This window comes from Oncorhynchus tshawytscha, linkage group LG13 (genome assembly GCF_018296145.1).
Source record: "Oncorhynchus tshawytscha isolate Ot180627B linkage group LG13, Otsh_v2.0, whole genome shotgun sequence".
Classification (NCBI taxonomy): Eukaryota; Metazoa; Chordata; class Actinopteri; order Salmoniformes; family Salmonidae; genus Oncorhynchus; species Oncorhynchus tshawytscha.
In genome coordinates this window covers 72,507,078-72,531,488 of record NC_056441.1, presented here as the reverse complement: position 1 = coordinate 72,531,488, position 24,411 = coordinate 72,507,078, and the positions used below count along the sequence as shown (strand labels likewise).

General features: G+C 43.6%; 1 protein-coding gene across 1 annotated transcript in view; it reads left to right on the top strand.

The window, feature by feature from the left end:
• Positions 1 to 24,411, top strand: part of nlk2 (nemo-like kinase, type 2) — a 99,182-nt gene that overhangs the window by 63,238 nt on the left and 11,533 nt on the right. The window contains exons 4-7 of the mRNA XM_024443179.2: positions 1,639 to 1,745; positions 1,923 to 2,008; positions 5,037 to 5,246; positions 5,897 to 5,998. Of these exons, the coding sequence (XP_024298947.2) occupies positions 1,639 to 1,745; positions 1,923 to 2,008; positions 5,037 to 5,246; positions 5,897 to 5,998 (505 nt within the window). The remainder of the gene's footprint in view (positions 1 to 1,638; positions 1,746 to 1,922; positions 2,009 to 5,036; positions 5,247 to 5,896; positions 5,999 to 24,411) is intronic.

The window sequence follows — 24,411 nt, the reverse complement described above, 5'->3', positions numbered from 1 at the left end:
GTCTCTGTCGGTTTCTCTCTCTGTCGGTCTCTGTCTCTCTTTCTCTCTGTCGGTCTCTGTCGGTTTCTCTCTCTGTCGGTCTCTGTCTCTCTTTCTCTCTGTCTCTCTGTATCTGTTTCTCTATTTGTCTGTCTCTCTGTCTCTCTCTGTCTAGCTCTCTTTCTCTATCTCTATTGCTCTGTCTCTCTGTCTTGCTCCCTCTCTCTCCCTATCGCTCTGTCTCTATCTCTCTCTCTTTCTGTCTAGCTCTGTCTCTCTCTCTGGTTAAAATACAAAAGGGAAAAATAAACAAGCATGAATATGGGTTGTGTATACAGTAGTGTTTGTTCTTCACTGGTTGTCCTTTTCTTGTGGCAACAGGTCACAAATCTTGCTGCTGTGATGGCACACTGTGGTATTGGGTTTGTTTTCAAATTCTTTGTTCTGTGTAATATGAGGGAAATATGTGTCTTTAATATGGTCATACATTTGTCAGGAGATTTGGAAGTGCAGCTCAGTTTCCAACTCATTTTGTGGGCAGTGTGCACACAGCCTGTCTTCTCTTGAGAGCCAGGTCTGCCTACGGTAGCCTTTCTCAATAGCAAGGCTCTGCTCACTGAGTCTGTACATAGTCAAAGCTTTCCTTAAGTTTGGGTCAGTCACAGTCGTCAGATATTCTGCTGCTGTGTACTCTGTTTAGAGCCAAATAGCATTCTAGTTTGCTCTGTTTTTTTGTTAATTCTTTCCAATGTGTCAAATAATTATCTTTTTGTTTTCTTATGATTTGGTTGGGTCTAATTGTGATGTTGTCCTGGGGGTCTGTGTTTGTGAACAGAGCCCCAGGACCAGCTTGCTTAGGGGACCCTTCTCCAGGTTCATCTCTCTGTAGGTGATGGCTTTGTTATGGAAGGTTTGGGAATCGCTTCCTTTTAGGTGGTTGTAGAATTTAACGGCTCTTTTCTGGATTTTGATCATTAGTGGGTATCGGCCTAATTCTGCTCTGCATGCATTATTTGGTGTTTTACGTTGTACATTGAGGATATTTTTGCAGAAATCTCTCTCTCTGTCACTCTATCTCTCGCTCTCACTCACACACACACAAGTGGGCTGGGCTGGGATGCCTGTGTGCTCTGGGAGTTGGCCTGCCTGCTGACAGTGCTAGATGGCAGGATTAGGTTATTTCTATCATAGAGGCTTTTCTATGTACTGTGGTTCAGGTATGCCACATGTATTATGTATCTGCACTGCCTGGATGACGGAGGAGGGAGAGCAAAACGGGTCTGCCGGAGTGTCATCCCCAGGAGAGTGTGAGAGAGGCAGAAAGTGAGCAAGAAAGAAAGAAGGAAATAAATAGAGGCACCGTGGAGGTCTATTAAAACTCACAGCAGGAGCTCTTTGTGACAACGGATCGAGTCCGTACTGCTGCTCCTTGCAGAGGAATTGGAAGAACCTCTGTCAGTAACATCCATTTAAGGTGGCAGCATTTTTTTTAGGTTAGAATGTAACAGAACAGACACTGTAGATTAGTCTTTCCTCTGCCCATTCCCACTTATTTCCATTTACCCCTCCCTCCCCTCCTCTCTCCACTAACTAGCTCTTCTCTGCAGAATATTTGTGTAGTATTTGTGGTGTTGTTTTCCTTGACCACTCCTTATCCAGCTATGTGGTGACAGAACTGATGCAGAGTGACCTCCATAAGATCATCGTGTCACCTCAACCCCTCAGCTCAGATCACGTCAAAGTGTTTCTCTATCAGATCCTCCGAGGTAAGACCTCTCCAACACGCTCTGACACTCCCAGATCACATTACAAACATTAAAACAGGATTTTCTCACAAATATCAGTTTCAATCGTCATTGATATAAAATGGGGTGCAACCTTCGCATGAGAAACTGAAAACCGTTCAACTGAATCCTTCCTGGCATGTGTTTTTTTTTTTGCAGGACTGAAGTACCTGCACTCAGCTGGCATCCTACATCGAGACATCAAACCTGGCAACCTCCTGGTCAACAGCAACTGTGTGCTTAAGGTTGATCTACTGTCCTCTACTATCTAACATTTCCATCCTCATGTGATGATGACATGTATTAGTCAACTGAGATGTACAGTGTTATATTTATGAGGTCAAGTTGGGGTTGGATTCTGCTCTGTGGAAGTACAGTATCTGAAATACACACTCACACTCCTGACTCCTGCCCTCAGTAGCAGTCTGGTGTGGTGAGTCTCTGTAGCCTGTGTTACCGGGGGTCTGATGCCCCAGTGGGATTTCTACAGTACATGATGCTGGGCTCCTGACATAAATCTTCATCCTGGGGCTTGGTAATGGAGGCCCTGCCTTGGTTTATGCTACCCCTAGCTCCCCATCCTCCCCCCACAGACACTGGAGCGGTGCTAGTCCACGGGTGGGGGAGAGGGAAGAGAGAGAGAGAGGAAGGAGGGAGAGGGGAGAGAACAGAGTGATTCAGTGTGTTCTCTGGCTGACTCTGGAGAACAGATTGTCTTTAGCAGACATTTACTCATTTAGCTCCTAATTCTCATTTCCCAAACGGGAAACCCTCTCCACACATTCTGTGCTATTTTCAGTGGAGCCCATCCCTATCTGCCTCTGTGATGCTCCCTGCCTGCCTGTGATTGTGTCCTATCTGCCCATGATATCAATGTGTATGCCATTATTTTAGAGCGAGGCACTCCTCATTTAATTTCTGATGATGAACATAATGATGATGATGAACATCCCCTTCCAAAAATCTCCTCCCTCAGCAGCATCAGCTACTCAAGCAGTTTGATTCAGTTGTGTACAAGCAGTAATCGTCTGGAGTAACGTGACAAGGCCCGTAGCGGTGCAACACTAATGTGGCTCCCCCAATCTTTCACTTCCTGTCATTCTGTCCAGAATTTATATATAGTTAACATAGCAAAAACAAGAAATGGGAAAAAACAGCTGTTATTTAGCACGTAGCTGTCATAAGAGACCGAGGTGGAAGTGTGTCCCTGTATTGACATCGTAGAAGAGGTTGATGATTAACTTCATTGAGTGTTTTCATTGGAAATGTAATTAGTGACGCTTTTCTGATATACAGTGGCTTGTGAAAGTATTCACCCCCCTTGACATTTTTCCTATTTTGTTGCCTTACTACCTGGAATTAAAATAGATTTTTTGTGGGGTTTGTATCATTTGATTTATGCCTATGACTTTGAAGACGCAAAATATTTTTTTATTTGAAACAAACAAGAAATAATACAAAAAAAACAGAAAACTTGAGTGTGCATAACTATTCCCCCCTCCCCAAAGTCAATACTTTGAAGAGCCACCTTTTGCAGCAATTACAGCTGCAAGTCTCTTGGGGTATGTCTATATAAGCTTGGCACATCTAGCCACTGGGATTTTTGAAGGCCAAACTTCAAGGCCAAACTGCTCCAGCTCCTTCAAGTTGGATAGGTTCCGCTGGTGTGCAGCAATCTTTAAGTCATTCCACAGATTCTCATTTGGATTGAGGCCTGGGCTTTGACTAGGCCATTCCATGACATTTAAATGTTTCCCCTTAAACCACTCAAGTGTTGCTTTAGCAGTATGCTTAGGGTCATTGTCCTGCTGGAAGGTGAACCTCCTTCCCAGTCTCAAATCTCTGGAAGACTGAAACAGGTTTCTCCCAAGAATTTCCCTGTATTTAGCGCCATCTCCATCATTCCTTCAATTCCTACAGGTTTCCCAGTCCCTGACGATGAAAAACATCCCCACAGCATGATGCTGCCGCTACCATGCTTCACTGTGGGGATGGTGTTCTCGGGGTGATGAGAGGTGTTGGGTTTGCGCCAGACATAGCTTTTTCCTTAATGGTCAAAAATCTCAATTTTAGTCTTATCTGACCAGAGTACCACTTCATCCATATGTTTGTGGAATCTCCCACATGCCTTTTGGCGAACACCAAACATGTTAACTTATTTTTTACATTTTTTATTCAGGCCACTCTTCCGTAAACCCAGCTCTGTGGAGTGTACAGCTAAAAGTGGTCCTATGGACAGATACTCCAGTCCCCGCTGTGGAGCTTTGCAGCTCCTTCAGGGTTATCTTTGGTCTCTTTGTTGCCTCTCTGATTAATGCCCTCCTCACCTGGGCCTTGAGTTTTGGTGGGCAGCCCTCTCTTGGCAGGTTTGTTGTTGTGCCATATTCTTTAATTATTTCAATAATGGATTTAATTGTGCTTTGTGGGATGTTCAAAGTTTCTGATATATTTTTATAACCCAACCCTGATCTGTACTTCTCCACAACTTTGTCCCTGACCTGTTTGGATAGCTCTTTGGTGTTCATGGTGCTGCTTGCTTGGTGGTGCCCCTTGCTTAGTGGTGTTACAGACTCTGGGGCCTTTCAGAACAGGTGTATATATACTGAGATCATGTGACAGATCATGTGACTCTTGGATTGCACACAGGTGGACTTTTTAAAATTAATTTATATGACTTCTGAAGGTAATTGGTTGCAATAGATATTTTTTATTGGCTTCATAGCAGAGGGGGTGAATAGATATGCACGCACCACTTTTCAGTTTATTTTTTAATATATCATTTTCTGAAACAAGTCATTTTTTTCATTTCACTTCACCGATTTGGACTATTTTGTGTATGTCCATTACATGAAATCTAAATAAAAATCAATTTAAATTACAGGTTGTAATGAAATAAAATAGGAAAATCACCAAGGGGGATGAATACTTTGGCAAGGCACTGTAACGGCTCATCCCTTGAAGAGCTTGGGGGAAGTGAGATATGAGTCAACAAAGAATTTCGGAGCAGCTCGTTAGTCCGTTTATGAACGATCCAAATTTTCCATTCTTTTGTGTCTTTAGACGAATCAGACAATGTTCTTATTCAGTTTAACAATTTAACAATTGACACTGGCCAGTAACAGTAAGCTACCAAATAATAAATGGTGTATCTTGTAAGAAGCTGCATGCATCTAAACCTTGGGTTAGGTTGGGTTGGGAGGACTAGTCTATTTGTGTATTGGTATTGATGGATGTATTAATGTGAACATGTTCTCTGCCTTCATACCTCTTCAGATCTGTGACTTTGGGCTGGCGCGGTTGGAGGAGCTGGACGAGTCTCGTCACATGACTCAGGAGGTGGTGACACAGTATTACCGTGCGCCAGAAATCCTCATGGGCAGCCACCATTACTCCAACGCCATCGACATCTGGTCTGTAGGATGCATCTTTGCCGAGCTACTGGGCCGACGCATCCTGTTCCAGGCACAAAGTCCCATCCAGCAGGTAACCAATACTGTAAACACTGGGGACATGTTGATCTGACATGGGATACTTGCTGATCTAATTTTCAGTGTAGAGCATTTCCTTGCTTACTTTATAAGAAAAAAAGTTATTGGCTATTCTTGGTTGTGTTTGTTAGTCAGTAGACTTCACTGAGGTGTGTTATTTCAGCTTGGTTTGAGCTTTCAGAGATAAAGTCTGTATTTGAAAACAGGACAGAGCTTCCTTGACCCCTTAATGTCCATGTCTCTCCAAACCTTGGGCTCTGGTCCTGCCTCCTTTACCTCCCTTTCAGAGATGACATGTTGAGTTAGATGGGGAGGAAAGCAGTCTTATGTCTCAGTACACACTATTCCCTTTCACTTCTGATATTGACACAAATAGCTCATGTCTAAATTGACTTGTTCGCAGACACTGTAAGTTTACAATGGACTGAAAAATTGCATTCTGGAGCAATAAGTCAATACACAGTGTAGCTCCCTGGAGTCCTTAACTTGGCCTGCCTCTCTCAACTCCCTCGCCTTTACTGCATTTGTGCCATAGCGTGTGTGTGTGTGAGCATGTGTGGGTTTGTGTGTTTGTTCGTGCGTGCGTGTGTCAAGTACAGTAACATATTCTGCATGATGTTCTTCTGTGTGTGTTCTGTGTTGTAGCTGGATCTGATCACGGACCTGCTGGGCACTCCCTCTCTGGAGGCCATGAGGACAGCGTGTGAGGGAGCCAGGGCCCACATCCTCAGAGGACCACACAAACAGGTAGGGACATGGATGAGCAGTGTGTGTTCTCTGGTGCAGGACAGAACATTTGTCTCCTGAGCTAGGTTTTCATAAGTCCTATAAATCAAATATATTTTCGGTAATCATGGCTGGATGGGAATATGTATCTGTGACATATTTGTTTCCACACATGGTTACAGGAGTCAGACACATCAGTGATGAGTGGTCCTCTTGGACACCAAAATGGTGTCTTAGTGTTGTTGATGTTGTTTGTTTCATTGACTTTTGAGCCATATTAAGCCAGAAGGGATCCTACTTCCTGCCACCAGTGCAGTCCCAGGACACATCGTGGGGTTGAAGGGGGAGGCAGGGGGGCTTGATGGTGGTCTGAAAAAATGTATGACACTCGCAGAAATGCAGTGGTAGGAAATATACATTTGTGGTTAATCTTTTCATCACAAAACCGACTGATTTTGCCAACTATATTTCATTGGCAAGATTAGAAAACATAGGCATGACATGCCAGCAGCACACGCTGACACTACACATCCAAGTATTTTTTATTTCTTCTTATAATAAAAAAAAAACGCTTTACGGCGAAAGCACACCATGCGATTATCTGAGGACAGCGCCCCACACACAAAAGCATTACATACATTTTCCAACCAGGCAGAGGCATCACGAAAGTCAGAAATAGCGATAAAATAAATCACTTACCTTTGAATAGCTTCATTTGGTTGCAATCACAAGGGTCCCAGCTACATAACAAATGGTCCTTTTGTTCGATAAAGTCCTTCTTTATATCCCAAAAAAGTCTGTTTCATTGGCGCGCTAAACTCAGTAATCCAAAATTCATACAAATGAATCCCATAAATTACCAATAAACTTCTTCCAAACATATCATACAACGTTCCTAATCAATCCTCAGGTACCCTAATATGTAAATAAACAATCAAATTTAAGACGGAGAATACCCGAGACCATTACCGGAGATAAATAACGAAGTACGCGCACTCAACGGGGCGCGCAACAAACACTACAGCCAAAATGGGAGCCACTTACTAAAACTACAAATTCTAGCTCATTTTTCAAAAAACATGCCCGAAACTCTTTCTAAAGACTGTTGTCATCTAGTGGAAGCCCTAGGAACTGCAATCTGGGAGGTCTTCCTATTATATTTGCATTGACAGCCATAGTAATCAAGGGTGAGCTGAATTTTTATTTTCTGGATGGATTGTCCTCGGGTTTACGCCAGCCATATCACTTCTGTTACACTCACAGACATTATTTTAACAGTTTTGGAAACTTTAGAGTGTCTATCCAATACTACCAATTATATGCATATCCTAGCTTCTGGGCCTGAGTAACAGGCAGTTTACTTTGGGCACCCCATTCATCCAAATTTCCAAATACTGCCCCCTAGCCCAAGTTAAGAACAAACATTGAACAAAAATTGAACATTATTTTCAATGACGGCCTAGGAACAGTGGGTTAACTACCTTGTTCAGAGGCAGAACTAAAGATTTTTACCCCAGGGACTCAATCTTGCAACCTTTCTGTAACGGCTTTCTTGAGTCGGACCAAAATGCAGCGTGGTTAGTTCGATACATGTTTAATGAATGAATAAACAAGACAAATACAAAAAAAAGAAACGGAACGTGAAAACCTATACAGCCTATCTGGTGAATACAATCACCCACAAAACACACAGTGAAACCCAGGCTACCTAAATATGGTTCCCAATCAGAGACAACGAGAATCACCTGACTCTGATTGAGAACCTCCTTAGGCAGCCATAGACTATGCTAGACACCCCTACTCAGCCACAATCCCAATACCTACTAAAACCCCAATACCAAAACACAAAATAAACCCATGTCACACCCTGGCCTGACCAAATAAATATATAAACACAAAATACTAAGACCAGGGCGTGACACTTTCGGTTACTAGTCCAATGCTCTAACCACTAGGCTACCTGCCTCCCACTTGTATATCCAGTAAATCTGACCAAATTATGAAAGACAATTATTGTAATTTTGAATTCTGTAAATTGAGTGTGGAATAGGTGAATGATGATTGTTGCCTATCAGCAATGACAAGCCACCGGGGTCTGACAACTTGGATAGAAAATTACTGAGGATATTAGCAGACAATATTGGCACTCATATTTGCCATATTTTACATTTAAGCCTGCTAGAAAGTGTGTGCCCTCAGGCCTGGAAGAAAGCAAATGTAATTCCGCGACCTAAGAATAGTAAAGCCCCCTTTACTGGCTCAAATAGCCGACCAATTGGCCTGTTACCAACCCTTAGTAAACTTTTGGAAAAAATTGTGTTTGACCAGACACAATGCTATTTTACAGTAAATAAATTGATAACAGACTTCCAGCACGCTTATAGGGAAGGACATTCAACAAGCACAGCACTTACACAAATGACTGATGACTGGCTGACAGAAATTGCTAATAAAAAGATTGTAGGGGCTGTTTTGTTAGACTTCCGTGCGGCTTTTGATATTATCAATCATAGTCTTCTGCTGGAAAAACATATGTGTTATGGCTTTACACCCCCTGCTATATTGTGGATAAAGAGTTACCTGTCTAACAACACACAGAGGGTGTTCTTTATTGAAAGCCTCTCCAACACAATCCAGGTAGAATCAGGAATACCCCAGGGCAGCTGTCTAGGCCACTTAATTTTTTCAATCATTACTAAAGACATGCCACTGTGTCTATGGCTGTTCATCTTACACTCCTCTCCCCTCCAACTGTGCTGGTCCTCTACCTGCAGGGTGGTTGTTCATCTTACACTCCTCTCCCCTCCAACCGTGCTGGTCCTCTACCTGCAGGGTGGTTGTTCATCTTACACCCCCAATCCCTCCAACAATGCTAGTCCTCTACCTGCAGGGTGGTTGTTCATCTTACACTCCTCTCCCCTCCAACTGTGCTGGTCCTCTACCTGCAGGGTGGTTGTTCATCTTACACCCCCAATCCCTCCAACAATGCTAGTCCTCTACCTGCAGGGTGGTTGTTCATCTTACACTCCTCTCCCCTCCAACCGTGCTGGTCCTCTACCTGCAGGGTGGTTGTTCATCTTACACCCCCAATCCCTCCAACAATGCTGGTCTTTTACCTGCAGGGTGGTTGTTCATCTTACACCCCCAACCCCTCCAACAATGCTAGTCCTCTACCTGCAGGGTGGTTGTTCATCTTACACCCCCAACCCCTCCAACAATGCTAGTCCTCTACCCTCAGGGTGGCTGTTCATCTTACACCCCCAACCCCACCAACCGTGCTGGTCCTCTACCTGCAGGGTGGCTGTTCATCTTACCCCACCAACCGTGCTGGTCCTCCACCTGCAGGGTGGTTGTTCATCTTAAACCCCCAACCCCTCCAACAATGCTGGTCCTCTACCTGCAGGGTGGTTGTTCATCTTACACCCCCACCCAACCCCACCAACCGTGCTGGTCCTCTACCTGCAGGGTGGTTGTTCATTTTACACCCCCAACCCTACCAACAATGCTGGTCCTTTACCTGCAGGGTGGTTGTTCACCTTACACCCCCAACCCCTCCAACAATGCTGGTCCTCTACCTGCAGGGTGGTTGTTCATCTTACACCCGAACCCCTCCAACAATGCTGGTCCTCTACCTGCAGGGTGGCTGTTCATCTTACACTCCTCTCCCCTTCAACCGTGCTGGTCCTCTACCTGCAGGGTGGCTGTTCATCTTACACTCCTCTCCCCTCAAACCATTAGCGCTGGGAATTGCCAGAGCCCTCACTACTTGCAATGCTCTACCTGCAGGGTGGCTATTCATTGACCAATTGCGTCTATATTTGGATGGATATTCACACGTTGACCACATTCAGTACATACAATCTGTTCAAATGCCCTGATTTGAGCTGTTCCTTCAGATGCAAGTTCAAAGGTTACAAGATGCAGCCAGAGGTCAACACACACTTGGAAGTTATTTGGAGGGTTAAGGGAGCTGCTTATTCATGTGAGAGGACAAGGTCTTTGTGAAGGTGGGGAGAATGAAGCATCACAGGGAGCCCTTGCCCTCCTATCATCCCCCTTTCATTTCCCTTTGGGAGGGGGTGAAGGACTTGCGAGAGGAGGAGAAGAGGGAGGAGGAGAAGGTGAAAGGAGAGCTTGACCAAAGAGCCCCAAAGCTTGGAAGAGGGGAGAAGGGGTTCATTTTTACACAATGGGGGTCTGGGGTGTTGGAGCTTGGGATGGAAGGAGGGAGATAAGATAGGAGGGAAAACATGGAGAGAGGAGGAGGGAAGGCAGACCGAGTGCAGCTTTTAAAGACAAGGTTTTCATGGACCTCAGTACATCTGCTTATTCTCACAAACGGTGAGAATGTCCACAGAGGAGTACAGGCACTTGGGCTGCTTCTCACTAACCTAATGTAGCTTCCTCTTCTCTCCTCTCCTTCTCACTAACCCAGGTATTCCCAAACTGGGGGATATGTGCAATGCTGTGGGGTACGCCAAATAAAAATGTGATTAATTTGATTATTTATTTATTTTTTACATTTTATTTTCTTTACATTTTCAAACCTTCCATTTATATTTTCCAATGGGGCTATAAATTTGGGTGAGTTTTTTTTCTTTCCTGAGTAGCCTCGTTTCACTGCCAAAAATAAAATGAAACCATCTGGTGTTCAGTGAAATAACAACACAATGTCAAATATAGGTAGCCTAGTCAAATAATTAACATCCAATCACCTTAACCGTTACTCTCTCGCGGGAATTCCAGTAACGGTCCGTATGTAGCCAAACATAGCTTCTGCTCATGTTGGTATCTCTACTGGTGGAGCAAAAGCCATGACAGGGAGACATAGTGGAGTGGTAACGCGCGTGCAAGCAGTTGCTCCCGACGCCACAGTTGCTCCCGGTACACTGCAGCATCCACCGAGAGGCTCTTGCTGCCAAGGGAATGCCTGACAGCTTGAAATATGTTTTGGACACTACAGTGAAAATGATTAACTTTGTTAATAAAGCAAGGCCCCTGAACTCTCGTGTATTTTCTGCACTATGCAATGATATGAGCAGCGACCATGTAACGCTTTTACAACATGCAGAAGTGTGCTGGTTATCAAGGGGCAAAGTATTGACACTTTTTTTTTATTGATAGACAAGCTTAAAGTTTTCATTACTGACCATAATTTTAATGAATTATCTGAATCTGGGATTACAGGGACTCCACAACTATATTCAATGTGTGGGACAAAATTGAGGCTATGATTAAGAAGTTGGAGCTCTTCTCTGTCTGCATTAACAACGACAACATACAGGTCTTTCTATCACTATATGATTTTGGTGTGCTAATGAACTCAAGCTTACGGACAATGTCAAATGTGATATAGCGAAGCACCTGAGTGAGTTGGGTGCACAATTACAGAGGTACTTTCCCGAAACGGATGACACAAACAACTGGATTCGTTATCCCTTTCATGCCCTGCCTCCAGTCCACTTTCCGATATCTCCGATAACAAGTGAGCCTCACCGAAATTGCGAGCCTCTCCTCTCCTTGTCATTACGCTAATGTAGTTTCCTCTCCTTCTTACTACTCTAATGTAGCTTCCTCTCCTCTCCTTGTCACTACTCTAATGTAGCTTCCTCTCCTCTCCTTCTTACTACTCTAATGTAGCTTCCTCTCCTTCTCACTACTCTAATGGAGCTTCCTCTCCTCTCCTTCTCACTACATTAATGGAGCTTCCTCTCCTCTCCTTGTCACTATTTGAATGGAGCTTCCTCTCCTCTCCTTCACACTACTCTAATGTAGCTTCCTCTCCTTCTCACTACTCTAATGGAGCTTCCTCTCCTCTCCTTCTCACTACATTAATGGAGCTTCCTCTCCTCTCCTTGTCACTATTTGAATGGAGCTTCCTCTCCTCTCCTTCACACTACTCTAATGTAGCTTCCTCTCCTTCTTACTACTCTAATGTAGCTTCCTCTCCTTCTCACTACTCTAATTGAGCTTCCTTTCCTCTCCTTGTCACTACTCTAATGTAGCTTCCTCTCCTCTCCTTCTTACTACTCTAATGTAGCTTCCTCTCCTTCTCACTACTCTAATGGAGCTTCCTCTCCTCTCCTTGTCACTACTCTAATGTAGCTTCCTCTCCTCTCCTTCTTACTACTCTAATGTAGCTTCCTCTCCTTCTTACTACTCTAATGTAGCTTCCTCTCCTTCTCACTACTCTAATGGAGCTTCCTCTCCTCTCCTTCTCACTACATTAATGGAGCTTCCTCTCCTCTCCTTGTCACTATTTGAATGGAGCTACACTACTAATGTAGCTTCCTCTCCTTCTCACTACTCTAATGGAGCTTCCTCTCCTCTCCTTCTCACTACATTAATGGAGCTTCCTCTCCTCTCCTTGTCACTATTTGAATGGAGCTTCCTCTCCTCTCCTTCACACTACTCTAATGTAGCTTCCTCTCCTCTCCTTGTCATTACGCTAATGTAGTTTCCTCTCCTTCTTACTACTCTAATGTAGCTTCCTTTCCTCTCCTTGTCACTACTCTAATGTAGCTTCCTCTCCTCTCCTTCTTACTACTCTAATGTAGCTTCCTCTCCTTCTCACTACTCTAATGGAGCTTCCTCTCCTCTCCTTCTCACTACATTAATGGAGCTTCCTCTCCTCTCCTTGTCACTATTTGAATGGAGCTTCCTCTCCTCTCCTTCACACTACTCTAATGTAGCTTCCTCTCCCCTCCTTGTCACTAGTCTAATGTAGCTTCCTCTCCTCTCCTTCTCACTACTGTAATGATGTTTTGAGGGGAAATAGAACACATCAGGGTGCTGATTCTCTCTGTGCTTTCTAAATAAATCTATGTGAGGATGGCCAGTGAAATGAAAGCCATTGGTCTCTACTGTAGCCAGCGTTAGGAAACTAGCCCCCACCTACCCTGCTCTAGAGGCTTAGGCAGGTCAATACCCCAAGCCAAATGAGTTTAGAAATCAGAGAAGGGCTTGAAAGCTGCTAAGCACCCCCTCTTTCCACATGCACGCACACATTCTGTATATGCATCACTCCCTATCTTTCACTCTCTCTCTCTCACGCACACACAAACACACACGCACGCACACCTCAACCACTTTGCTCTACCCTCGAACCACGGCGAAGATAAGTGCAGCCTTTTCTGCTGAAACAGGAAGCCTCACTACCAATCTGTTGTCACCTGAGCTGTCTGTCTGGGTAGAGTAGTTACCAGAGGCTGCTACTCGCACGCTTCACTATGCTGCTGGAGCACACATCACTTAGCCTCAGTGTGCGCGCACACACACACACACACACACAAAATCCAAATGAACCTGTCTTCCCCTTCCTCCACATCTTTGTACAGAACAGTCTGGCGTTGACACGCTGGTTGTGTTGGAACTCTCGTCTCTGCTAGTTTGTTCTAGTAATTACCTGCATGTTTATTGGCTCATCCTTCACCAGTTAGCATTAGTAGAAGTTTTGCATGAGTAAACACATCTACTTGTCCACACCACCTTAAATCCCCCAGTTGCAACTCTTCCTTTCACAGTGCCCTGTTGTACCTGGCACTGAGGCTGTGTCCTGGGAAGGCTTTGTTATTGTCTGGCAGAGTGATGTACAGCTTGTTTGTCTTACTCTGGGCGGGGGGGCTGAGGGTGGAGAGAGATGGACGATGTTGGAGGGTGTGGGTGGGAGAGGCAGGCAGGCAGCTCGTACCGGTTGACCCTGGTGTAAGGCCTCCCTCGGCAGGGCTAGGTCAGACCTGATGTTCCCTTATATTTTTAATAATAATACTAATAATTATATACATTATTTGTAAAGCACATTTCATACAATGTTTTGCAGCCCAAAGTGCATGTTGAGACAGAAACAAATATTTGTATCTTAGAAGAAAGTTAAATGTGGGGCTGTGGCATTCGTTACATTTTGTCAGCCGGTGATTATCAAGCAAATAACTGCCGGTCTCATTGTAATTGACCGTTAATTAACATAAACACATTTAGCATCTTCTGGCTTCCACACATAGCCTACAAGCCACTGATGCAGACCTTTGGAACATCTACATTTTTAAAAGTCTAATAAATCCTTTTAATATAGCCTACACCATCACAATAAATCCATTATTTTCGACAGGTCTGAAGAAACATGATATGATGAAAATGTAGTCTATTTCAGAAGAACAGAATAGCATACTCTGACATTATGTTAGCTTATGATCTGGCTATGCCATATGGCTGTGGGATACACTAATTAATTTAGCAGAAAATATTTGCTTAGAATCCTGTGGCATTATTTAATAGTATGAAGAATACAATTGAACAAAGCTGAATAAGATAGAAAGGATATTGAGCGGTTAATAACGACACAGGTCCTCCTATATGCTTCAATTGGAGTTATTTATGCAACTTTACTTGTGATACAAACTTTTTTTTAAACATTCCAGGGCTGCATGATGCAACTCTAATAAGGATTTGAAAAAAAGTCACATAAAAGACAGATGCTGGCACTAAGACCGCACTCAGTCAGTTGTATAAGGAAATAAGCAAACAGGAAACCACTCACCCAGAGGCGGCGCTCCTAGTGGCCGGAGACTTTAAAGCAGGGAAACTCAAATCAGTTCTACCAAATTTCTATCAACATGTTAAATGTGCAACCAGAGGGCAAAAAATTCTAGATCACCTGTACTCCACATACAGAGACACGTACAAAGCTCTCCCTCACCCTCCATTTGGTAAATCCGACCACAACTCTATCCTGCTGATTCCTGCTTACAAGCAAAAATTAAAGCAAGAAGCACCAGTGACTCGATCTATAAAAAAGTGGTCAGATGAAGCAGATGCTAATCTGTAGGACTGTTTTGCTATCACAGACTGGAACATGTTCCGGGATTCTTCTGATGACATTGAGGAGTACACCACATCAGTCACTGGCTTTATCAATAAGTGCATCGAGGACATCGTCGTCACAGTGACTGTACGTACATACCCCAAACAGAAGCCATGGATTACAGGCAACATTTGCACTGAGCTAAAGGGTAGAGCTGCCGCTTTCAAGGTGCGGGACACTAACCCGGAAGCTTACAAGAAATCCTGCTATGCCCTGCAGTCCTAAGATTGAATCATACTACACTGGCTCTGACGTTCATCTTATGTGGCAGGGCTTGCAGGGCTTGCAAACTATTACAGACTACAAAGGGAAGCACAGCCGCGAGCTGCCCAGTGACATGCACCTACCAGACGAGCTAAATCACTTCTATGCTCGCTTCGAGGCAAGCAACACTGAAGCATGCATGAGAGCATCAGCTGTTCCGGACGACTGTGTGATCACGCTCTCCGTAGCCGACGTGAGTAAGACCTTTAAACAGGTCAACATTCACAAGGCTGCGGGGCCAGACGGATTACCAGGACGTGTGCTCCGGGCATGTGCTGACCAACTGTCAGGTGTCTTCACTGACATTTTCAACATGTCCCTGATTGAGTCTGTAATACCAACATGTTTCAAGCAGACCACCATAGTCCCTGTGCCCAAGAACACAGAGGCAACCTGACTAAATGACTACAGACCTGTAGCACTCACGTCCATAGCCATGAAGTGCTTTGAAAGAATGGTAATGGCTCACATCAACACCATTATCCCAGAAACCCTAGACCCACTCCAATTTGCATACCGCCCAAACAGATCCACAGATGATGCAATCTCTATTGCACTCCACACTGCCCTTTCCCACCCGGACAAAAGGAACACTTATGTGAGAATGCTATTCATTGACTACAGCTCATCGTTCAACACCATAGTACCCTCAAAGCTCATCACTAAGCTAAGGACCCTGGGACTAAACACCTCCCTCTGCAACTGGATCCTGGACTTCCTGATGGGCTGCCCCCAGGTGGTGAGGGTAGGTAGTGACACATCTGCCGCGCTTATCCTCAACACTGGAGCCCCCCAGGGGTGCGTGCTCTGTCCCCTCCTGTACTCCCTGTTCACCCATGACTGCATGGCCAGGCACAACTCCAACACCATCAATATGTTTGCAGATGACACAACACCAACAACGACGAGACAGCCTATAGGGAGGAGGTCAGAGACCTGGCCAGGTGGTGCCAGAATAACAACCTATCCCTCAACGTAACCAAGACTAAGGAGATGATTGTGGACTACAGGAAAATGAGGACCGAGTACGCCCCCATTCTCATCGACGGGGCTGTAGTGGAGCAGGTTGGTACGGCAACTGCCTGGTACGGCAATTGCTCGGCCTCTGACCGCAAGGCACTACAGAGGGTAGTGCGTACGGCCCAGCACATCACTGGGGCTAAGCTACCTGCCATCCAGGACCTCTACACCAGGCAGTGTCAGAGGAAGGCTTCAAAAATTGTCAAAAACCCCAGCCACCCCAGTCATAGACTGTTCTCTCTACTACCACATGGCAAGCGGTTCCGGAGTGCCAATTCTAGGACAAAAAGGCTTAAGACTCCTGAACAGGTAATCAAATGGCTACCCGGACTATTTGCATTGTCCCCCCCCCAACCTCTCTTTTTACGTGCTGCTACTCTCTGTTTATCCTATATGCATAGTCCCTTTAACCATATCTACATGTACATACTACCTCAATCAGCCTGACTAACCGGTGTCTCTATGTAGCCTCACTACTTTTATAGCCTCGCTACTTTTATAGCCTCGCTACTGTTATAGCCTCGCTACTTTTATAGCCTCGCTACTGTTATAGCCTCGCTACTGTATATAGCCTCGCTACTGTTATAGCCTCGCTACTGTAATAGCCTCGCTACTGTATATAGCCTCGCTACTGTATATAGTCTCGCTACCGTATATAGCCTCGCTACTGTATATAGCCTTGCTACTGTATATAGCCTCGCTACTTTTATAGCCTCGCTACTTTTATAGCCTCTCTACTGTATATAGCCTCGCTACTGTATATAGCCTCGCTACTGTATATAGCCTCGTTACTGTATATAGCCTCGCTACTTTTATAGCCTTGCTACTTTTATAGCCTCGCTACTTTATATAGCCTCGCTACTGTATATAGCCCCGCTACTTTTATAGCCTCGCTACTTTTATAGCCTCGCTACCGTTATAGCCTCGCTACTTTTATAGCCTCGCTACTGTATATAGCCCCGCTACTTTTATAGCCTCGCTACTTTTATAGCCTCGCTACCGTTATAGCCTCGCTACTGTTATAGCCTCGCTACTGTTATAGCCTCGCTACTGTATATAGCCTCGCTACTTCTGTATATAGCCTTGCTACTTTTATAGCCTTGCTACTTTTATAGCCTCGCTATTTAATAGCCTCGCTACTGTATATAGCCTTGCTACTTTTATAGCCTTGCTGCTTTTATAGCCTCGCTACTTTATATAGCCTCGCTACTGTATATAGCCCCGCTACTTTTATAGCCTCGCTACTTTTATAGCCTCGCTACCGTTATAGCCTCGCTACTTTTATAGCCTCGCTACTGTATATAGCCCCGCTACTTTTATAGCCTCGCTACTTTTATAGCCTCGCTACCGTTATAGCCTCGCTACTGTTATAGCCTCGCTACTGTTATAGCCTCGCTACTGTATATAGCCTCGCTACTTCTGTATATAGCCTTGCTACTTTTATAGCCTTGCTACTTTTATAGCCTCGCTACTTTAATAGCCTCGCTACTGTATATAGCCTTGCTACTTTTATAGCCTTGCTACTTTTATAGCCTCGCTACTTTTATAGCCTCGCTACTGTATATAGCCTCGCTACTTTTATAGCCTCTCTACTGTATATAGCCTCGCTACTGTATATAGCCTCGCTACTGTTATAGCCTCGCTACTGTATATAGCCTCGCTACTGTATATAGTCTCGCTACCGTATATAGCCTCGCTACTGTATATAGCCTTGCTACTGTATATAGCCTCGCTACTTTTATAGCCTCGCTACTTTTATAGCCTCTCTACTGTATATAGCCTCGCTACTGTATATAGCCTCGCTACTGTATATAGCCTCGTTACTGTATATAGCCTCGCTACTTTTATAGCCTCGCTACTTTTATAGCCTCGCTACTTTTATAGCCTCGCTACTTTATATAGCCTCGCTACTGTATATAGCCCCGCTACTTTTATAGCCTCGCTACTTTTATAGCCTCGCTACCGTTATAGCCTCGCTACTTTTATAGCCTCGCTACTGTTATAGCCTCGCTACTGTTATATTCTCGCTACTGTTATAGCCTCGCTACTGTATATAGCCTCGGTACTGTATATAGCCTCGCTACTGTATATAGCCTCGCTACTGTTATAGCCTCGCTACTGTATATAGCCTCGCTACTTCTGTATATAGCCTTGCTACTTTTATAGCCTTGCTACTTTTATAGCCTCGCTACTTTAATAGCCTCGCTACTGTATATAGCCTTGCTACTTTTATAGCCTTGCTACTTTTATAGCCTCGCTACTTTTATAGCCTCGCTACTGTATATAGCCTCGCTACTTTTATAGCCTCTCTACTGTATATAGCCTCGCTACTGTATATAGCCTCGCTACTTTATATAGCCTCGCTACTTTATATAGCCTCGCTACTTTTATAGCCTCGCTACTTTTTAGCCTCGCTACTGTATATAGCCTCGCTACTTTATATAGCTCGCTACTGTATATAGCCTCGCTACTGTATATAGCTTTGCTACTGTTATAGCCTCGCTACTGTATATAGCCTCGCTACTGTATATAGCCTCGCTACTGTATATAGCCTCGCTACTGTATATAGCCTCGCTACTGTTATAGCCTCGCTACTGTATATAGCCTCTCTTTCTTCTGTTGTTTTATTTCTTTACTTACCAATTGTTCACCTAATACCTTTTTTGCACTATTGGTTAGAGCCTGTAGGTAAGCATTTCACTGTAATACCTGTTGTATTCGGCGCACGTGACAAATAAACTTTGATTTTATTTAAAAGGCATGAGCTCTGGACCCAACTGTGCGTGTCCGTATCGAATTCCGAGGTGCATATTGAAGATGTTAGAAGAACTGTCCACATTAACTTTTCGTCAGCCAACAAGATGAGTAGATGATTGGCCTAACAAACAGCAAAAGCACTAGCCTATGTCAATCTACTATACCGCTAATACAAAAGTTGACCTATTCTATTGGTCAACTTGTCCTGTGTGAGAAATAAATATTCCAAACATACTCTTGGACAGTTATGGGATGCGATAGATCCCAAATTAATACAACCACTCACATCAAAACACCTTTTAAAAACAATGAGGCTGAAGTAACAGACCAGAACATTTAGCTTAAAATGTTGATAAGCTATTAGGCTATTTCATCACATTATAAGTGCAGCAATGCACACACAGCAGTAGGCTATAAAGTGTGTTTGTTCCAAAATGCAATCAATTAGTGGGGAAACACCATTCTCAAAAGTGACCGCAAATGTGAATTATGCATGTAGTGTTTTATTATAAAGGTGTATTTTTATGGTGAAAATGATCTTCCCCAAACTTGAAACTCACACGCTGCCTTCTGTATGTAAAACGGATTCATTTGGCTACATGAGGTGTGTAATGCATCTATCACAAGTGTTAATACATCATTCTCAAGTGAGAATACATCATTCTCAAGTGAGAATACATCATTCACAAGTGTTAATACATCATTCTCAAGTGAGAATACATCATTCTCAAGTGAGAATACATCATTCACAAGTTATAATACATCATTCTCAAGTGATAATACATCATTCTCAAGTGAGAATACATCATTCACAAGTGAGAATACATCATTCACAAGTGATAATACATCATTCACAAGTGATAATACATCATTCACAAGTGATAATACATCATTCATAAGTGATAATACATCATTCACAAGTGATAATACATCATTCTCAAGTGATAATACATCATTCATTTACAAGTGATAATACATCATTCATACATCATTCACAAGTGATAATACATCATTCACAAGTGATAATACATCATTCACAAGTGATAATACATCATTCATAAGTGATAATACATCATTCACAAGTGATAATACATCATTCACAAGTGATAATACATCATTCTCAAGTGATAATACATCATTCTCAAGTGAGAATACATCATTCACAAGTGAGAATACATCATTTACAAGTGATAATACATCATTCACAAGTGATAATACATCATTCACAAGTGATAATACATCATTCACAAGTGATAATACATCATTCACAAGTGATAATACATCATTCACAAGTGATAATGTTGTCACCCATCAGACTATTCTTAATTTAATCTTGTCTTTACATAAACTAAATAATAGATGTGTGAAATTTGTTTGGGAGAAGACTAGTTGGAGAAGACTAGTTGCCGTGACTAAACAATTACATGGAATTTGACTGAAGTCATGACTCATGACCGCCAGTGTGGCGTTAATAAGGTCACCATAACTGCCCTAGTCACATGTACTCTGGTATTTGGCCTTAAAAAGTTTGTTACATGCTTCAGTCATTTAGACACATGCAAAATTAAGCATCAAGTGTTGTGAAAAGTTTAGGCAACACTGTGTGTTGTCTTTACAGTTCAGTAGACTCTGTACCTTTTGTGTTTGTCACTTTGAATGTCAAGTATCTGTATGTATCAACACAGTGAGTAATGTTTGTTGAAAGATCACCACGCTCATTTAGTGACAAATATTTGTCACAGTGTAAAGAAGGCCATAGAATGCCATAGCATAGTTTCTAGATCCAGAAATGCAACATTGCGAGACTTCCGGGAACACTTGTGAAACAGACCACAGACCAGGCCAGGATTTGGGGTTTTTGAAGTCAATGAAAGAAGTGCATTTTTTTCTCCTGAGTTGTTAAAGGCACAACCTAGAATCGAGCCAATGTCTTACGTAGTTGAACATGTTTAATACTCCAACCTCGTGAAAGTGACAAACTGACACGTTTTCATTTTCGTTAAAACAACTTTATATCGAAGAAGTGCCTTTGATTTGACGGTGTGCCCATGCGCAGTTTGGCGCTAGACAACCGTTAGACCCGATGCCGCGTTTCTACGCATCGTTGGCTAGGTTAGCTAGCCATCGTGCCATGACACTGCCTACAAGTGTGATCAGGGATTTCTCATGAAGAAACCGTTTTAGCCAATCTTCATACTGTACTGTCTTTCGGCATAGTGTGTGCTGTTTGTGTGTTGGGTCAGTTGAGGAGGGGATGGAATGCAGGGGGGGGTCACATGGGTTTCACCACACAGGAAGCTCATCTGTGTCCTGCTGAGTAAAGTCCCCAGAGCTATGGCTAGAAAAGAGAGCAGCGCCAAACCAACCTGTAACCTCGCTCTCGCTCTTCTCGTACATCCGAACGGGAGTGTTGGCCAACTGCACCCCTAACACTGTGGCTTTGTGTCTGTCTGGGCTGTGGGTTCCTTTGTCAAACTGAAACATGCAAAACTCTGCGATGTGCAGTCTAATGGGGACATATCGAATGATTAAACCCTTGAGTCAGTAGCAAGTTGTTCTGTAACAATGCAAGTTGTTTGATCAGGCATAATTCATGCCCTAACATACCTAACATTTAGGGTTGCACTAGCAGGTTGTAAAGTGTTTATGACAGGGATATTACATTGTTATATAAACCTCGACAGGTTGATCGCCTCAGCTATCTTATGAAGCACTTGCTTTGTTCACTGTGACATAATCAATCGTCTTTCTTAGAGAGATCAGCACAACACAAAGTGTGGGAGATAGATAGATACATACCCAGTAAGGAGATTCATAAATAGCCTGTTAGGAGATACAGTTGAAATCGGAAGTTTACATACACTTAGGTTGGAGTCATTAAAACTAGTTTTTCAACCGCTCCACAAATTTCTTGTTAACAAACTATAATATAAACCACCCTGCATACCACTGCTGGCTTGCTTCTAAAGCTAAGCAGCGTTGGTCCTGGTCAGTCCCTGGATGGGAGACCAGATGCTGCTGGAAGTGGTGTTGGAGGGCCAGTAGGAGGCACTCTTTCCTCTGGTCTAAAAAATATCCCACTGCCCTGTGTAGGGTGCTGTCTTTCAGATGGGACGTTAAACGGGTGTCCTGACTCTCTGAGTACATTAAAGATCCCATGGCACTTATTGTAAGAGTAGGGGTGTTAACCCCGGTGTCCTGGCTAAATTCCCAATCTGGCCCTCAAACCATCATGGTCACCTAATAATCCCCAGTTTATAATTGGCTCATTCATCCCCATCCTCTCCCCTGTAACTATTCCCCAGGTCGTTGTGGTAAATGAGAACGTGTTCTCAGTCAACTTACCTGGTAAAATAACAGTAAAATAAACAAATAATTTTGTTAAGTCGGTTAGGACATCTACTGTTTTCCAACAATTGTTTACAGACAGGTTATTTCACTTATAATTCACTGTTTCACAATTCCAGTGGGTCAGAAGTTTTACATACACTAAGTTGACTGTGCCTTTAAATAGCTTGGAAAATTCCCGAAAATGATATCATGGCTTTAGAAGCTTCTGATATGCTAATTAACGTCATTTGAGTCAATTGAAGGTGTACCTGTGGATGTATTTCAAGGCCTACCTTCAAACTCTGTCCCTCTTTGCTTGACATCATGGGAAAATCAAAACAAATCAGCCAAGACCTAGGACAAAACAATTGTAGACCTCCACAAGTCTGGTTCATCCTTGGGAGCAATTTCCAAATGCCTGAAGGTACCACGTTCATCTGTACAAACAATATTATGCAAGTATAAACCCCATGGGACCACGCAGCCGTCATACCGCTCAGGAAGGAGACGCGTTCTGTCTCCTAGAGATGAACGTACTTTGGTGCAAAAAGTGCAAATCAATCCCAGAACAACAGCAAAGGACCTGGTGAAGTTACTGGAAAGTTAAGGAAACAGGTACAAAAGGCTCTATATCCACGGTAATGCGAGTCCTAAATCGACATAACCTGAAAGGCCGCTCAGCGAGGAAGAAGCCACTGCTCCAAAACCGTCGTAAAAAAAGCCAGACTACGGTTTGCAACTGCACATGGGGACAAAGATCGTACTTTTTGGAGAAATGTCCTCTGGTCTGATGAAACAAAAATAGAACTGTTTGGCCATAATGACCATCGTTATGTTTAGTGGAAAAAGGGGAGACTTGCAAGCCGAAGAACACCATCCCAACCGTGAAGCATGGGGGTGGCAGCGGGTGCTTTGCTGCAGGAGGGACTGGTGCAATTCACAAAATAGATGGCATCATGAGGGAGTAAAATTATGTGGATATATTGAAGCAACATCTCAAGACAACAGTCAGGAAGTTAAAGATTGGTCGCAAATGGGTCTTCCAAATGGACAATGACCCCAAGCATGCTTCCAAAGTTGCGGCAAAATGGCTAAAGGACAACAAAGTCAAGGTATTGGAGTAGCCATCACAAAGCCCTGACCTCAATCCTTTCGAAAATTTGTGGGCAGAACTGAAAAAGCTTGTGCGAGCAACGAGGCCTACAAACCTGACTTAGTTACACCAGCTCTGTCAGGAGGAATGGGCCAAGATTCACCCAACTTATTGTGGGAATCTTGTGGAAGGCTACACAAAGTGTTTGACCGAAGTTAAACAATTTAAAGGCAATGCTACCAAATACTAATTGAGTATATGTTAACTTCTGACCCACTGGGAATGTGATGAAAGAAATAAAAGCTGAAAGAAATAATTCTCTCTACTATTATTCTGACATTTCACATTCTTAAAATAAAGTGGTGATCCTAACTGACCTAAGGCAGGGAATATAAATGTATTTGGCTGAGGTGTATGTAAACTTCCGACTTCGACTGTAGATAGATAGGCAGGCAGGTAGGTAGGTAGGTAGGTAGGTAAGGTAGATAGATACATAGATAGATACGTAGATAGATAGATAGATACGTAGATAGATAGATACGTAGATAGATAGATGGATAGATGGATAGATAGATACGTAGATAGATAGCCTGTTAGGAGATAGAGCCAAGCCCTGTAAATACACCTCTCTAGCTCGTGGCTCTGTGCTCCTTGAGAAGCTGGCTCTGGCTAGCTGAGAGAAAGAAAGCCCTGACCTGGCTCTGGCTAGCTGAGAGAGAAAAAACCCTGACTCTACTCTGGCTAGGTAAGAGAAAGCCCTGACCTGGCTCAGACTGCTTACAACAAGGCCTTGAGGCACTGTGACATCACACCACCAATCTAGCTGTCCAGTCAATTGCCATGCAGGAAAATACTCCCTCAACCCAGTTACCAGAACTACTGCTGATGGCTGCACAGTGCACACACACCGGGCAATGTACCCCTTTTTGCTTAGCCTGAGGGGTTTGGAGTGGGCTGGTTGACCACTTGCCCTAGTTTGAGAGGAGATGCCTCTGTTCTCCGGCTAGAGACGGAGATTAGCTGCTGTTATTACCGCATCTGTGTGTTGTCTTTAAAGAGAACCTTCAGCTGCTCTCAGACAGTCTCTTCCTTCACAGTGTTTGACAGTGT